The sequence below is a fragment of the Scardinius erythrophthalmus genome (genome assembly GCF_964197995.2).
Source record: "Scardinius erythrophthalmus genome assembly, chromosome: 23".
In the NCBI taxonomy this organism is placed as follows: Eukaryota; Metazoa; Chordata; class Actinopteri; order Cypriniformes; family Leuciscidae; genus Scardinius; species Scardinius erythrophthalmus.
In genome coordinates this window covers 30205157-30224070 of record NC_138243.1, presented here as the reverse complement: position 1 = coordinate 30224070, position 18914 = coordinate 30205157, and the positions used below count along the sequence as shown (strand labels likewise).

General features: G+C 38.2%; 1 protein-coding gene across 1 annotated transcript in view; it reads right to left on the bottom strand.

The window, feature by feature from the left end:
- Nucleotides 1–13224: 13224 nt before the first annotated feature.
- LOC308683904 (zinc finger SWIM domain-containing protein 6) overlaps nucleotides 13225–18914 on the bottom strand; it is a 92792-nt gene continuing 87102 nt past the window's right edge. The window contains exons 11-14 of the mRNA XM_081354764.1: nucleotides 18574–18731; nucleotides 17045–17208; nucleotides 16875–16956; nucleotides 13225–16014 (exon numbers count right to left, since the gene is read on the bottom strand). Of these exons, the coding sequence (XP_081210890.1) occupies nucleotides 15152–16014; nucleotides 16875–16956; nucleotides 17045–17208; nucleotides 18574–18731 (1267 nt within the window). The 3' untranslated portion in view covers nucleotides 13225–15151. The remainder of the gene's footprint in view (nucleotides 16015–16874; nucleotides 16957–17044; nucleotides 17209–18573; nucleotides 18732–18914) is intronic.

The following is an 18914-nucleotide window of genomic DNA, read 5'->3' as shown; positions in this document are numbered from 1 at the left end:
GGGGAAACAAACTGCAAAATAATCAGCAGAGACGAGATGAAAACGGAAAGACAAGTGGTGGCTTTTAGTTCGCCCGTGCTGCCCGCGCTAATGCTGTCATTACACAGTATATATTGAGTGTGTGTGTGTGTGTGTGTCTGTGTGTGTGTGTTTTGGAGGAAGGTTGAGAACAACATGCGCAAACTGGCCCCCTGCCAATGAGACACAGAGTGTTTCGATGTGCGTTCAGCTCTTCGTGGTCATAGAAAGTGCTTCTCTGTCAGGTTAATGTGTGTGTTTCTGCTTTTGTGCTTCTCTGGAGTGATAGGAGGATTCTGATTGGCTGAGAGGGTCTAGTTACCAAAGCAGTCACTCATATGCTATATCAGCTATATATGCAGCCATCTTTGCTTCATTTTGAACCAATCACCTGAGCCGTACAAGTCATGTGACTCACTGGATTAGAAATCCTGCAGCAGGGATAAACATTTATGGAAAAAAACATAGATGGTAAAAAACTAACTAATTCTACTATACATTTTGGTTATTTTTGTGTTTTTGTGTTACCCAGAGCCTAATTTCAATAAGCAAGATCTGCTTTATTTTGGATAGTGTATAATCGGGTATAAAATAATAATAGGTTATAATAACTTCATGTAAAAATGTTAAAAAAGAAAACTGATGTCACTAGTTTTAAACAGTGCTGTTCACTAAAAGTTTTTGTTAATTGAAAAAGTTGAAATAAAATAAAATGTAAATATTACACGAAAACCTTAAAACTTAAAAATATATATTTTTTAATTAAATGAAGTGAATAGAACTAAATAGTTCATTAAAACTAAATAGAAACTAATAAATAAATGACAAAAGCACATAAAAGTATGTGTGTGTGTGTGTGTCTCAGTGTTTAAGAGTGTATTTACAGTGTGTGTGTGTGTGTGTGTGTGTGTGTGTGTTCCCACCATATATACAGTAAATCAAAGCACTAGTTAAAGTATATTCAGAATATATGAATGTTTCGCGGAGTGAACTGTAACTGCGTCCTCTCCTAACGGCATTATTTGTTTCCGTGTTGAACGCTCACATTATTTACTGTGATGTCATTCCGAGATGCAATTAAAAGGAAACATTACGGAACAGAGCCGAAGCGAATATTAGAAGATCACTCATACCCATAATTACCTGCTCTGTCAAGGTATTTCGGAATTTCACTGATCACGGACATTAATTATATCTCCTTTAAATACAATAAAAAGTAATGGGGGCCCTCTGGTAAAATGCTCCTGAATTCACAATGCCTAAATGAAGTTATCAGTTTTATTAATGGTCTCTATTCTTCTTCATCTATTATGAATCTTACAAGAGATCTATTTTACTGAGTGGTCAGGTTGCCGGAGAACGGTCCGACGTTATCGGGGGCAATTTCTAAATTAAATTGAGAGCTGGTCTTTTTTCGTGTGAAAATGAGCACGATACTTTAATCAGGAACGTCGTGAGGAAGCGGCCCTTGTTAGGTAGTGTAATAGATGGGCCCCATTCATCACCTCAAAGCGTCTATGTAAAGAACGGAGCCGGGGCTCATGACTGACGGTATTAATTACTATTCAATTATAAAACCCTGGCCCATAAATAAAAATAAAAGTGGTATTCATGAGGCATTTATAGAAATCCACTTGGGATGTGAGGGAAGGGCATTTTTGTGAGATGTATAAATCAGAGAGTGTCTCTCTGGAGTTACAGAACGAGCTTTTACACGAGGGACCTCATTTTAATATGAACTTCAGAAAAGAGTCCTGACTGTAAAAGTTGACTGATTTTACGCTCTCCTTATAGCAAACGCCACCAATAATGCTGCCTTTAGTTTCAAGATGTCTTCCCTGACTTCCACGTCTGCATTGTAACAGTAAAGACATTTATAATATCACAAAATATTTTTATTTCAAATAAATTATTTTCTTTTGAACTTTCTATTAAAAATAAATATACGTTCTATATTGTATTCCATCATAGAATCCTGAAAAAAGTATCACAAAAATCTGAAGCAGCACAACTGTTTTCAACATTAATAATAATCAGAAATGTTTCTTGAGCATCAAATCATCATATTAGAGTGATTTCTGAAGGATCATGTGACACTGAAGACTGGAGTAATGATGCTGAAAACTCAGCTTTGATCACAGGAATAAATGACACTTTTATATATATTTACATCTATTTTAAATTCTAATAATATTTCACTATTTTTACAGCATTTTTGATCCAATAAATGTAGCCCTGGTGAGCAGAAGACACTTCTTTCAAAAACTTCATGGTCAGTGGGTTTTGCACAGGAAAGTGCCACTCATGTAAATATCTAGTGAATAAAATGCAGAGAGGATATTATTAATCCAAGTCCATTAATTATCCTCCATTATTTTCCCCCTTTCTCTACAGTGACATTTATGAAAACGTTATGGACAGCAATTGCTCCTATGAGTGACATTTTCATTTGCCTTTAAAGTCGAGATGTTAGGACGTCACTCGCCTGTCCGGAGACTCAAAAATACGACGCGACAGTGGCTTCAAATCTTGAGAGCGCAGCTACTTTAGATGAAAGCGTGCGATGGGTCTTTCATCTCCAGAGAAAAGGTCACAAATACCCTGGTGCAATGTATCACATGCTGATAGATGTTTTAGATATAAGAAGAACTTGCAAAGACCTTGTTTAAATCTCCAGGTTAACGGTGCATCTGTGGCGAGATGGTCTTTGAAGCCCGGCGATGGGAACGAGGGCCCGATGGCTTCAAACACCAGCAGAATCAGCCTGAAAGTTTCCTCAACACCCAGGGGAGAACGGGAAGGCTAGATCTGTATCGAAAGGGGAAAAAAAGAGTCAAATTTGCCAACCACAGACAAATTCCCCTCATGGGGAGGTTGAGGAGGCTGACATTTTTAGATCGCAGGGTCAATAGTAAAGTTAATGAACTTAAAGGGCACCTTAGATTTTCTTTTTTCTTTTTAACACAGATATGAGCCCTCATTTATCATAAACTACCCATTCTTATACTTCATTAAATTATTGGAAGGTTTTAAGATATTTTAAGAAACTTTACCAATGATTCCCAGATATAGATTTAGCTTTTTATGCACCAAATTTAGGGGAAAATCTGCATAATTCTGCAGGGATGCATTTTAATGGTAGGGATGCACAATATATCGCCACCATATCATTACCGGACAATATATATGTTAGTTTTTAATGTTATCATTATCAACCCGATAAGAATAATGCCGATATATAATGATATATAATTTCCTTCAGCTGAGACTCTTCAGAAGCGCACTGTTCAACATGATGGTTTTGAATCGCTTAAAAATTTGATTGGAATCAAAAAGGAAAATCCAGTTCAGTGCAGCATGTGCAGTCATATCAGCTTCATAAAATTATAATGATCATTATAATTGTGTGCCTGGGACATGGGTTTTAATGGTGAGATGTTTTTGTAATCAGGCTCTCAAATATTATATAAAAATGTTATTTAGATTTATCTTCCAATATAAATCGGTTATCGGCTTTCAAATATAAAGAATTATCGGGCAAAATGTTCATATCGGTGCATCCCTATTTAATGGGACTCAGTAAATGTGAAAAAGATGATACCACGTTAAAAATGGTATAAAGAAAATGTTGATAGTTCCTATTGATCCAGCATTGTTCATGTGTGACATTTTCATTCGCCTTATATTTATGTAATTCATCATAAACCACCCATGCTTCATTAAATCATTTTAAGATCGGTTAAGCACCGATTTTAGGGAAATAACAGGTAAAAATGTGTTAAACCGGACAGAGTAATTGTGAAACATTATACCACAATGAAAATGGTAAAAAAAAAAAAAAAAGGAGACTGGACCTTTTATTGAATTTTTTCACTGGTGGAAAAAGCTTCCATAATGAACATGTTACGTGCTGTTATGTATTATCCAAGGAATGAAGACCGGGACATGAATAAGTAGATACATTTAACTAACACAAGCATACATCAAAACAACTAGAATAACATTCAATACTGGAAAAGGAACTAAGGAAAACTCAGGGCTTATATACAAAGGGGGAACAAAGGGAGCTAAATGAAACACAGGTGAAACTAATCAGTAATGGTAACAAACTGGCACACACCGGGGAACTATAGGTCAAACAGGAACAGGGAAAACCAAACTAAAACACCATGAAACTAAATCAAAACTACATGTTACAAGATGTGAATAACTTGGTAATCTGTGCCTCAAACAAAACTTGAGTGTTTTTCAACGATCTGAAGTCACGTGGAAAACTTTAGAAAATAGGCTATGCCTGACATGAAAAAAGGGTATTTTTAGACTAGCCTCCCCTTCTAACTATGTCTTTACTCACCTGTCAGTCATCCATGTGTGGCTGTAGGTGCACATACAGCAAATCCATAGCATGACTGGAGTGTGCGAGTGGAACTGTAAGCCTGATGCATCAATTCACGGCGCATTCCCGAGGTTCCCGGAGGAGGCGCAGGGATTATGGAATCCTATATCTCTCAAGGACACTCGCTCAGGTGAGCTGTGTGTTATACTATCCCTGCCTGCTCTGTTTTACGGTTCCCATAAACCCCGGTGTGCCTAATTTAATCCCGTACGCCCCTCACACACCTCCCGCGGCCCGCGAAAATCCCGGGGTTTAGTGTGCTGTGACGAGACCCCACGAAATCCTGCTGCAACACACACACATACACACACGGACGGGATTATTAATATGTGTTTTAATATGATTTACTTGAAACGCTTTGGGGGTTTATCTACCTTATTTTCAACGCGGAAGTAAGCTGTTTTGTACAGCTAAAATAACTGTAAACGGAAGCCAGGCGTAGCAAATGACTCTTACGTGAAACAAGGTGGATGTGATATTGTAATAAAAATGGGGTTTATATTAGAAAAACTATTAAACTAACTATTAAAGAGACAACTATCGAAAGGCAGTGTGAATGAAAGAATATAAAACGAATATCTATTCATCCAATCAGCGCCATTTTTAATTTTTAACGGGAATGAAAGCGAGGCTGTGAGGATCTCTCTCTCTCTCTCTCTCTCTCTCTCTCTCTCTCTCTCTCTCTCTCTCTCTCTCTCTCTATATATATATATATATATATATATATATATTCATTGGGTTGTAGGCTACTGTTATTTAATGTGTTTTTAAATTGTTCTGCTCTGCTGACGAAACCCTACAAAAATATATTTTCAAGAAATTTCAAAGGCCAAAAAAACTCCTGGGCCCGTATTCATAAAGAATCTTAATGCAAAGAGTAGCTCCCAGTGACAAAATTCTACGAAAATTCTTAGAAATGTGGGCGTTTACTCTTAAATTTAAAGAAAAAATCCTAGTAAAGAAAAAAGTAATTCAGAAAGCATCTTAACCCTTAAAAGAGGTCTTAAGGTCAAAATTGTTAGGAGCACGGACGAGGACTTTTAAGAGGCTTAAGAGTTTCTTTAGCAGAGGAGAAAATGGCAGAAAGACGAAGAAGGAGAAGAAATGTGTTGCAGACAATGGATGACAGTGAGTTAATAAGACGCTTTAAATTAGATCATGCAGGGATCATGTTTGTGACAGATCTTTTTAGAGACACGCTAATATCTCCAACACAGCGCAGAAATGCCATAGCGCCCGAAATGAAAGTAATCACTACATTACGATATTTGGCAACTGGGAAAATTCCATGTTTGATACATTAAAACCAACATTAAAACCACCATTTAAATAGACATGCCAACAATCGGTGTAATTGGAAAGAGTGGAACAATTTTTATCATTCTAAGCCAAGCAAATACCTTATAGGAAATCAACAGAATGGTTAAATAAGGATTTATATATATAATGTGTGTGTGTGAGAACGGTCAAATAGGAAAAATTACGCATGTAATTTCAAAGTGAAGGCTTAGAATAGACCCTATACTTAAAATCACTTTTTCCCCCTTCTTGGACAACCAACCAATCACAGTCTTCAAAAGATTGTGTCATACATAGCAACGGGGTCAACCCCGCCTTCTTACTAAGATAAAAGTTTTTGTCTTTTCCTTACTCAGAGTTGCTCTCAGATCAGTCCCGAATTGCTCTTAAGCAAAGACTCCTACGTAAAAGTTTTTAAGCTAAATTAAGAGTTTTCTGAGAGGATCTTTATGAATACGGGCCCTGACAATTATGTGATCTAGGAGCTTTTTATACAGCTTTTTACATTGAAAACAGCTACCCTGCTTTTATACCTGTCATGGCGCTGCTCAGTCTGAATAAGGCCTATTTAACCTTGCAACCACATTGTATTATGATCAAAACAACTCACACCCTAGCAACCACCTATAGACCACCTAGCAATGCCCTATCCCTAGCAACCACATAATAGCACAATAAATTCATGTTTTGTTTATATGCGAGGCAGCGGATCGAATCATCTGATGCTCTTGTTGTGTTGTTCATCCAACAGGATTTCTACACATGACTGATGCTCAGAGCACCGACAGGCTTTTACTGTGACGATGTGGTAAAACAGCGCATTATCCTCTTCAATAGATTACACACAAACACCGGCGGGGAGGACGAGGTTCAGGTTTGATCATATTACGCTCTGTGTTCTGTAGGCCCACTCATGATTGATAACCGGGGCCAGACGTGGTCGGGTCTGCGTTATCTACTCAAGCTTTATTTAATGCAATGAATAGTTTTAAAGCCCTCAGATTGTGTGAGAAACAGATTACAGAGAACTGACACTGATTTGCACAGGAGAGCATGAAAGGTTAAAGCATGCATAATTGAAAAGTGAGATCTGAAAATCTTGAGAATGTGAAAGTTCAAAAGGTGGCCTTCAAAGCCCTCATATGGAAATACTTTTTTTTCCAAAAGAGCAAACGGTGGCGACTGGGTAAAATGTGAAGCGTATTGATTGGTCAGTGCGTTCTGTTGCTCCCACATTATGACCAGTGGCATTTACCAGCTCATTTCTGCCGTTAAAGTAAAGTTTGAAGCTCTCACTCATATCATACACTTTTTAAAATCATTGTAGGTTTACTTTCTTTCCCTGAGGAGTCCTTAATGTTAGTCGAGGTTTTCATCCTAAAAAGGGTCATAGTTTACTTTTATAACCAATTTTCCTTTTCTCAATATTAAATGCCATTTATAATCCATTTAATACCACAAAATATCACGGTAAATAATCAAATCCACTGCTTATAGTACCTAGTACTCTTGTTTTCCCTCCAAAGTGATGTCACTTTCTGGACGATGATGTCATTGAGAGGGTGGCTTTTGTTTTTTAATATTAAATGGCATTTACAAATAATTTGACATATTTCCTAACAAAACAGGGTTTAGATGAAAAAAATACTTGATTTATTCCATCCAGAATTGATTGGATGGTGAAAAGTGGGCGTCAACTTTTAGTAATACAGTACCATGCAGATGATCTCAAGCAGACATGGATAAAAAGCACAAAGGCTTCTAATTTACAATGAAAGAATATAAATAAATGAACTGAATAATTTTCATTTCAACAGCTCCTAACTTTATCACGCCCAAAACACTTTATCAAACTTGAATGTTTGCCTTCTGTTGGAATACAGCAGATCTCAGACCAAAATTATGTGATTAGATCATTCCTCTAATTCAGAATTTACTGAATTCTGTGCCTTTTAGAATATAAATATGCTTGTAATCTATATAAACATTTGGCAGCATTTAAAGTGCATGTCACTGCTTAAACTTTATTAATAAGAACTTGATTGTTTACTTTACAGAAATGACACTAAACAAGTAATAAAAACTCGTTGAGTGTTTTAGCGCAATTTTCTCACCTCATGGGATCACAACACTAAGAGATAGTAAATCTTTTCCTGGATTTTTTTTGTGCGTTCCCGAGATTAGACCTTCCTTAACATAATGCCGAAAACCCGAAGTCTCTAGGTGGTCTGGTTGAGGAGTAGATAGAAGTGCAAGATTGGTGCGCACAGACGCACAGAACAGAAATCATGAGTTAACAATCGCAATTTTGTCCGGTGGAAAATTGCGCTAAAAAAGATGGAAATAAAGAGCTTAATGTAATCATGAAGTTAGTATCAAACTGTGTTGTGAACTTTGATTAAAAAAGGATGGACACAAACTAGAGATGCACAGATATGAAAAATATATATATTTGGCCGATACCGATAACCGATAATTCTTTATATTTGGAAGCCGATAACCGATATATTGGCCGATAAATCTAAATCCAACTTTTTATGTAATTTTTGAGAGCCTGATTACAAAAACAAGTCTCACCATTAAAATCCATGTCCCAAGCACACAATTATGATGTTCTCATTATAATTTTATGTGGCCGATATGACAGACTTGTGCTGCACATGTCGCACTGAACTGTATTTTCCTGTTTTGAAGTGATTCCAATCATATTTCAAGCTATTTAAAACCATCATGTTGAACAGTGCACATCTGAAGAGTCTCAGCTGAAGGAAATAATACATTATTTATCGGCTTTAATATATCAGACAAATTTTCTTACCGGGCCGATAACGATAACTTATAAAATGAACATATATCGGCAGATATATGGCGGCTAAAATATTGTGCATCCCTAACACAAACCAACTAACACCACAAAATATCACAGTAAATAGTCAAATCAATTGCTTATACCTACTAGTACTCTTGTTTTCCCTCCAAAATTATGTCACTTCCTGGACGATGATGTCATTAAGGGAGCGGCTTTTGTGTTTTACAGTTTTTCAGATTGCTTACACACAATTTCTGAAACTATGGCTCAATTTCTTGAAACTCTACACACAAAACCACAAAACACACACACAACATGCAAAACATCAGACATCTCTTGCAAAAGCAAACACGTCATTCAAAACTATTTTAACTCTTCCAAAAATGGTGTTTTTGCATGGTAACTCTACACACGGATGTGAAAAATGTAAAACACTACCCTTTTGTGTCTTTTGCTTGTTCAGTGTGCAGTGGAGTGTACTAGAGTTTGTCACATGTACATGTATGTGCACAAATACACTGTATATACAGTATGTATGCACAATTGATGAATGCTACACTGAAGTGACTTGAGTTGAATATTGACACTTTTGGCTTGTTGGCTAAGCTGCTTCTCGGGTGAGAAAATCTATATTGTAGCTTGTATGTACATTTAATATACATATATAAACAGTATATATACACACACACACACTGAATATGCATACAAGCCAAGTCAGAAAGTCAACTTTATTTCTAAAGCGCTGTGTGTGTATATTGATAATTCACTCATGTTTAAGTAACTGTGATTAAAAAGTAAGTTTAATATTGTATCCAGTCTTATTTGATGGGGACATATGAGAGTTTTCAGTGTGTGTGTGTGTGTGTGTGTGTGTGTGTGTGTGTGTGTGTGAGCAGCAGGAGGTTGTGGTGTTCCTGGCTGCACTCGTTCATTGTTTCAGCGATTGTTCTTCCTGTTGAGGCTGCGAGAGGTTCTGTCCGGCCCGGCTGGCTCTGCAGTAATTGTAGTGTGTTTGGGTCTGGTTGTCTTCTGATAAAGGATCAAAGTTGACCACGGCCCAGCACTAAATGACAGTGTTAGCAACACATGTCAACAGACGACATTTACAACCTGCGTTTCCTCCCGAGGAGGAAGTGAACAGCGCTCAACAGAGACCGTATCTCTTTATCCAGCCATTCAGAGCTCTGCTCAATGAGCTGGAGAAAAGCACATTTAAAGCTGCATGCATTTAAAAAAAATGTTCAGATATGCTCAGAATGGCATTGTTATTTTTGTATGTGGATCTTTTGCATGTCCTTTTTTCGGATATTTGCTAAACTAAACATGCAACATACATACTTAAACCTGTGCATACTTGTTTTTGAAGTTAAAAGTTTACAGAAAGTTTCTTTGTTAACTTAAAGTTTCACAAACTTTTTGCGTTGGTAACGGTGCATATAATGTGATATGCAGTTGCTGTTTTTTAGTATGACTATGCGATGTGTAAATATTCCATTAATCACTGTTAAGCAAAATTATATTAAAATACAAAATAAATGAGAAATCATCAGAAATTATATATCTGAGATTCTAACTGGATGTTGTTGAATTAAACATGCAACAGTGTGAAGTCATGTGACAACAATAAAGCCTAGGCTACTTCTGTTTGAGGAGTCCCGATTTGCATACTTATTCACTATATTTATAGTATAAATAGTGCGAGTAGTGTGTCACACTGAAATTTCCAAAAAGAAAAAGTGCATTTCACTAACACAAAGAGAAATACAATACAAAAAGAAAAAGTGTGGATTGTTGAACACTTCATGCACTCAAATTATGCAGTTTTCCTCACATAGTGGAGGGGCCAAGCTATCAGACTGATCCTGAATGACAAAATAACTCACAGAATTCATACACTACAGGGTTGAGCACATAGTATAAGTGCGTAGTGTATAGTGTGTCATTTGGGACACAACTACTGTTTCACATACTATTTTACACCATACTATATGCAATAAGCTAATTTTCTATATATACATGTGCAAACATTAACATTAGTGCTAAATTTTCAGTGCATGGGTTTTCTTAAAGAGGCCCTGTTCACATGTTCATAGTGTGTAATGTTGCAGTTTGAGCATGGAAAAGCTCTGCAAAGATACAACGTTATTCTCTATATCAGTGTTTCTGAACTCCTGAAACGCCTCCATTGTAGTCTTGAGTTTCTTTCGGGAACGAACACGTCACAATATTCCTCATTATAATAATTCATACGCATAATAAAGGGGCGGGGCCTGGTTGAGTTAGTTAGTAGTGTGTTAAACTGGTGGTTATGGAAAGGGGCGGGACATTTCCCAAACACATTTGAAGCGCTCGACCAATCACAACACACTGCTCCAGCCGACCAATCAGAGCACAGTGTGCTTTTCAGAAGGAGGGGCTTCATAGAGACAGACTGGGACGAGAGCGTTACTGACAGACTGGGACGAGAGGAGTCGCAACAATGGGGTAAATAATCAACATTCAAGCCAAAAAACAACATCAAGACTTTGATAAAGAGCACAATATGGCCTCTTTAAAGACCTCGTCCTGTGTCTCTGGTCAATGGTGTGTTCTTCCAGGCCTGAAGTCACAGAAAAGCTTGAATTTGTCACTGTCTTCACTCAAGCACTTGGATTTCTCCCCCCGAACCCCCGGCCTCCTGTTCCGCACCGCTTTGGCAGGAACAGATCTCCTCACAGGCCTGAAAATGCTTCATGGGAATTATAGCTGAGGCTATTACAGTTTGTTCTTCCAAATGTACTGAGGGGCTGATGGTCTGGGCAAAGTGCTCCATCTTGGAGTGACTGTGCATCTGTGCTCTCAGAAACAAAATGAGAGTGTAAAGCGTTGGTCAGCATGGGTCTTCGTCCCATCTGTCCGTTCCGCTGATGAAGAGAAGTGGAAAAACTACAAAACTCTGTGGTTTTTGCAGCCTAAAGCAATAAAAGAATCCATATGCATTATTTTAAAACATAATTGTTCAGTTATCTTATCACTTCTGTTGCTTTACCAGCGTAAAGGGGCAGAGTCATTTTTTCCCATGTTAAAATAATACGACTGTGTAGAGATAACAGTGGTGCTTTCATTAAACATCGAATATATTGAATATACAAATATGACATTAAAGTATACTTTCATTATGAAAATAAAACTGCCAGTAGGTGGCAACAATTCACGGTGTTAATGAATGAGTGATTGGTTGATTGTTTCATTCATTCAAATGTAAATGAAGCTGTCTTTATAAGTCATTGAATCATTGACTCACCCGATTTGTTAAAAAAACATAATCATTCAAGAAAAAAATTGCACTTTAAGATCAGGGCATTTGCTAAGGTTTCTGCAAGTCTTTACGAATAAGTCGTTGAATCATTGACTCACCCGTCACTCAACCTTAAATTATTCAAGAACAAAACTGTGTTGATCGCAGAGGCAATGGTTCAGCTGTGACTATTTTGAACTATTGTCACTTGATAACTTAAACAGTTGATTTATAACTTATTTATTAATTGTATACCATTGGACAAAGTATAAAATAGCGATGAGATGATCATAAAATGAGGACTTAGTTGGTCAATTGGGCAAATTCATGTGACCAAACGAACCTGGGAAATCTTAATCCCGCACACGAAATTCCCGATGGATTCCTAGGAACAGGAATATCGCCCTCAAACACTCACCGAACAACAGTAAATGCGACCGCACCTTAACTGCACATTTAAGATCAGGGCATTTACTCTTTTTCTGCATATCGTAAATTTTGCAAAACACGACAAATAAAATGTACACAGTCTTAAGCTGCCCACCTTATCAGTGTGAGAATGAGTTCTTCCTGCAGTATTTAACGTCGTTCCTCAGCCCTCCCCGTTCTTGACATCTCAATGGTTCAAGCTCTTGGCTGGTAATTCCTGGAAGTTCGCCACTGAAAGCAATGACGAATGTGAGAGGATCTGTTCTTGTGTAACAGTGGTCAACCTTATCGTTGCGCTCCAAGTGTGAAGGAGCAACTCGAGTGTCACAATCTTCCTCTGCAGTCTGTTTGTCCACTTCCTGTTTAGTTTAGACAAGAGGGACGAGTCTCTGTAGAACTGGCATCTGGGAATGACCAAACTGTAAATCCTAAAGTTAACCGAACTCATAAGCACAGAAAGGATTGCTGAATAAACTATATTTAAGACTCTTTAAAACTGGGAGTTTCTTACATCATCTGTTCCAAATCTAGTGAGCTGGACAAGTTTTAGACAATTTTCCCAATGTGAAGGATGTTCAGTCAGCACTATTATTTATGCCTTCTCAGATATTGCAAATATTATTCATGAATAAGGCAATACCAGAATGCATTATGAGTTTGGTGAGGAAAAAATGCATGCAAGATGCTGTAGGGAAATGTATATTTTCAATTATAAAATATGTTTATCATAATATCAATATAAAAAAACTATTTTACTCAATATTTCTATATATTGTGTATTGTCCATTTATTTAAATACAATTCACATTTGTGTATATTTTGCTCCATATTTGTGTCTATTGTGATTATTTACTTGATATTTTATATTGCTAATATATATATTAAATATATAATACATTTCTCTAGACTTGTGCATCATATTGCATGCTTTTTTTCACCAAACAGTGATGTAAAATGTGCGAGTGTCATGCACACAAACGACTCAATGATTTGCTTCCTCTCAAAAAACTAATTTTAATTAAAACAAAAATGTTGAATCATTAACAAGTTTATAAAACAGTGATTTAGTTACATAAATAAATTGATATCGGTGTATCAAATCTTAAATTCAACTTCATGAGAATGTTGACACGGGTGAAGAAGTACAATCGTTTACCTTGTATAATAAATAAAATGGAAAAAAAAGAAGATATTTCTGTTTCTAAACGAACAAAATGAAGTAAAATAAAAAGAGCTACAGACAAACCTCTAAGGAAGGGGACACTCGACAACGTTTTTGCACCAAAAACATAGGAAACCTGCTTTTAAAGCACAGAATACAGAACCATTCAGCTAAAATTAAAGACAGTAAAGTTGTAACCAAAGTTGGTTGGCTTTCATTTTTAACGAACAAGTTTGGTAGTTAGAACTCCAGTTTGGTTATTTTAAAGCGTTAAGACAAGGCAAGAAAGAAGGCTGTTTTCGTTTCGTTGAGGAATCCTATAGGAACGACAAAACGTAAAAATAAAAAAAACAAAAAAAAACATTTGAACAGTCAGACCTACACAGCAACTTTCTGTCTTGCACAAAGTTAAGATGTCAGCAGATAGGCATGTACATGTTATTGTGCATAAAAATGGAGTTTCGTCGTGACTCGATTATTGTGGAAAGAAACAAGAGCGTCAGGCCAATCGCTCGGCATGTTTGCGTTAACATCGATACTGTTGGATCTACATTTCTAGGCGTTTTTTGAGGCACGTGGGCCTGCGTTTCTTGCATTCCCAATTCTTAATGCTAAGGCTTGCTGCTCTGGTTCACTGGGTGTCCGTCCAAACCACTGGTGCCCTCGGGTCTACGCCAATGCAAACTCGACCCAGATCGCGAATCGTGCATCAGCATAGAGACCCGACACACAGGTTCACTGCCCGATTCAAGCCCCGACAGCACGGCCGTGTTCGGAAAGGCACGCTAGCGCACTGGCACTGCGGATGATACTGTGCAATGCAGATTAAATGTGAAAAAGACGAACTGAATTAAACATGCAAAGTCAGGAGAAACGTTCCTCGTGGAATAATAATGCCTACCGTTTGCGTTTCCCGCGCAGTGCGCGCGCGCTAGCCTTCCGTTCCGAACACAGCCCGAGGCTCGCGTTTCGTTTAGTCCCTCTGATATGTTTTATTTCAGACCAAGGTACTGCAGCTTCAAGTATTTTGCATTACATAGAATATTCTTTTTATAAATTAGTTAACGTATACATTTTTTCAATATTCAGACATATACTATCATATATACAGTACAATAAAATGCTCTCATTCTTTCATGACCATTTTTTTCTTCTTTTTTTTTTCCTTTTTTTCAAAGAGAATCCCTGAGATGTATGTCGACAGTCGCTAAGTTTCCACAAGCGCAAGCACAATGGGGTTGAAGTGTGTGTGTGTGTGTGTGTGTGTGTGTGTGTGACATGCTTTTGGACGAAACAGCACTGCAAAGCCACGCAATTAGCCTGGTGAACTGAAAAGGAATTTAAAAAATAAAAAATGGAGACGTGTTTTTGTTTTTCTGGTTTCTAACACTTCTTTAGTACACTGGTAACGTGTGACTGGTTCAGGAAGGAGTAAAGCTGAAGCCGTACGAGGTACTTGTCACTTAGGATGGAGGTGTTGTTTGGTTTAAAGCCATTTTTCTTCTTCACTTTGAGGCTGTGAATGTTAAACAGAGAGATCTGGAGTGCTGTGTGGACTTTCGCCACTGGACAACATATACTCAGTGTAAACCCAAACGTCGTGACATACTCTTTCACACAAATAAAAGGGGAAACACACAAACTTCCAACAACATGACAACGTTCCACTTTTTTTTCCCGTTTTCTTTTTTTTTGCGCAAGTCTATACACATAATACCGGTGTGGTTCGTAATGTTTTTCTCGTCTCTAGGCAAGCGAAAGCTAGCCGAACCGCTCTCGCACGAGCATCATGAGTTTCTTTTTGCCTTTGTATATCTGTTTCAGGTTGTCTATGAACTGTGTGAACTGGATGTGTCCGTCGTGCGCCATGAGGAAAGTCTCTCTGGCTTTGCTGAGGAACTCGATGAACTCGCTGTAGTGCCGTGGGCTGATGTGCGTGAGCCGCGAGTGCGTCGTGTTTATGTACGCCCCGATCGTGGCGTCCAAGAGCTGTCTTAGCGGGGCTTTATCCAACGACATCAACTTCCCAGAGTTCCTACGGCTATGCAGCGCCACCATGCCGGGCGTCGTCAGCGTGCAACGACGCAAAATGTCCGACAGCACGGTTGCGCACTTCACGCTTTTCACCACTAGGGGGATGATAGCGGCCAGCTCGTTCTTGCCTAGCGAGTGGCTAAGCGCACAAGCCCACAGTACGTCGTTGATAGCGGGATGCGTGTCCTGGTTGTAGCTCAAGTTCAAGTGGGCCATCGCTAGCGTGGCTAGTTTATACGCGCGCATCGGATACCCGCGGTGCTCCATGTAGCGCGCGATGGTGAACAGTTGCGTGTAGCTCATGCCCGTAGTGGCCGCGTCCAACACGATCTGGTAGGCCGTCTCGAAGGCGATGTGGTCCTTCTCGCAGAGCGTTAGCGCCGAAAGCGCGCAGTTCTGAGGGTCCTTCATGGCGCACTGCAGGGCTAGCGTCCGCGCGCTGCTCGCTAGGTTCTCCTGCTGATGGCAGTCCAGATGTAGCCGTACGATGGTGCTGTTGGACATGACGGTGGTCGCGACGATGCTCGTGGCCTCGGTGGGCGTGAAGAGCGTAAACCAGCTCTGCATGATGCTGTCCAGTGCGTAGACCCCTGCGCACACACACACCAAATGTCAGTCAACGTCATTAAAGGATGCAAAACTGTCCCTATTTATGTTCTTAATACATGTTCTTATTGGGTTCAGTTATATATATATATATATATATATATATATATATATATATATATATATATATATATATATATATATATATATATATATATATATATATACAAAATGTAATATTAAGTTCTTTAAAAATGTCATATTATGGAAGCAACTGCAACATTTTAATTATTTTAAAAATGATTTATATATATATATTGTTCAATAAACTATTCACTTTATTAATAGTAAAATAAAATAACTATTTTGCACAGCTACTGCATTTATATACACACAAATATGGGGCCTCATTTTTAAGTTTATATTAGTTTTGTAGATAAATTAAAATTCTGTGTACATATGAAGTTCTTTACAAAGCTAATATTTTAATTTAAATATTCTTGAAATAGCATATATAATAAAATTATGTAAAACTATATAAAGCATATACAAAAATAAGATTTATATATATATATATATATATATATATATATATATATATATATATATATATATATATATATATATATATATATTATATTTTTTTTATATATATATTTATATGATTTTTCAGCAGCGGTGCAAAAATTATTTTATTTTACTAGTTAATAGTTTATTAAACAGTAATTTTAAACAGATTGCAATTTTGTAAAAGAAATAAGTCACTCATGGCTGTGTATTATGGTTATTTTACTCTGCTTAGCTCTCATACCGTGGTAAAATCACAGTAAAGTGCAGCCTTGACTGGATAATTGCTTTTGTTTTAGCTAACCAAGATCTGGTAACACTGAAAGTTCAAACTTACCAACTTCTGTGGCACATGTGACTAGCCATCGTACCATCTCTCGCCGCCGCCAGTTCAGCGTGGAAAGCGTCATACGCATTACCTGAGAGACATCGGGAAATAAACAGAAAACATGTAAGGAAACGAGCACACAGAGGTGTAAGTGTGTGTTGATGGAGAAGTGTGTATACCTGAAGACCCAGCTCCAGGGAGACCTTTAGCAGAGTGATGTCCGGCAAACTGTCCATGAGCGTCGCGATCTTAAAGGCATCCTGCGCCAGTTTGAAGATATGAGAGGAGGAGTGAATGTTCTTCTGTATGGACTCTAATACTGTCTCTAACCTCCGGGCGTCACCTGCAAACAACACAGGACAACAACACATGAACATCTCAACCATTGTGTTCCGCCTTTTATGATATATTACAACTGGAAGTATGCAAATTATATAGTGCATTTTATATTTTAAAATTACTGAAAGATTGGAAGTATGCAAATTATATAGTGCATTTTATATTTTAAAATTACTGAAAGATTGTTGAACAATTTGTAAGTATATTGCATAGTTGTGCTTGGACTCGATGGTTTTATTCGTGAAAATAATGCAAGGAAACATGACAAATTGTGCGACAATTTTTGGCCAGACTGTCATACAAAGAAATTATGAGGAACACATGCAAATACAAGAGGGAATTAACAAAATATTAATAACCGAATATGTTGTAATCAATGCATGCTTATATATATTTTTTGGGGGTGGGGGGGTGCATATAAATACCTTAACCAAGTTTATAATTATACATAATTTGATGCATTTAAATAATGCATTCATGATTAAACATTAAGTATTAACATTAAGTTCATGAAATGAATATTAACGCATTCCCGATCGACTGCTGTCGATTCAGATTCTTCAGGTACTCATGCCCATCCCTAGTGAAGATACAAGGGAGGACAGAGAATGTGTAATATTTCATAAATATTTAATGGGATATAAACGGATTCACACAAGTGATGGAAATTTGACGTGACTGGCCATTCTGCCATTTCTGTAAACACTGCAAACAGTCGCCAGTGACCTTGGAGAAACATCAGGAGCTCAGAAACACTGTCTACAGCAAACACACTCTCGCTCTCGCACACACGCACACACCTACATACACACACACACTCAAACAAACACACAAACACTCACATACATACACACACACACACACTTGCATACAGTCACGCACACAGCTTATGCTTAACTAAACACTCTGCATACTTTACATGCACATGCATGCACGTGCACACTCTTGTGCACACTCTCACACACAAACACACACACACTCAGCATGAGCCGTGAGTCAGCACTAGAGCCAGATGCCCAGCGTGATGCGAGACGCTGAGAAACCCTTCAAACGTTCAGAGACAGGATTTCCACTCATCCCCAGTTTGCTGATCTCCTCTGTTTTCTGCCTCCCTGCACTGCGCTGCATTTAGATCTTAAAACTAGTGTGCAACTTTTCCAAGCCTGTTGTTTCTCCAAACCAAGGAGAGGAAAGCAGATTTGATATTTTACGGTCGGAACTCGAGGGTTTGTCGTCTGCTAGCGGAAACGTGCTTCACAGGCCTGCATTAAGCATACAGCGCAGTCCCAGCATGCAATAGCCGTCATTTCAGCGTCTCGGTTAACTATCGACTCGATATAGTGATGGAGAGTGAAGGAGACTCTCTGACCTTTGGCTGCGGTCAGCATGGTGGAGGCCAGCTCGCACTGCTGGGACTCGATGTGGCTGAGGGTGAACCACCGCGGGTAACGGTTGGGGACGACTGATACTATATGGTGAGGCCGGGACATGTCGCCCGAAGGAGCCGTGGATTCCAACACTGGTAACCTACGAACCAAAGAGACACAGCAACATCGTCAGTTTCAGAAACAGCAGAAGAGTCAGAGCAAAACACACACACACACACACACGCTCACACACTCACACTCAATTTCAGAAACAGCAGAACAGTCAGAGCAAAACACACACACACACACACACACACACAGCAACATCGTCAGTTTCAGAAAC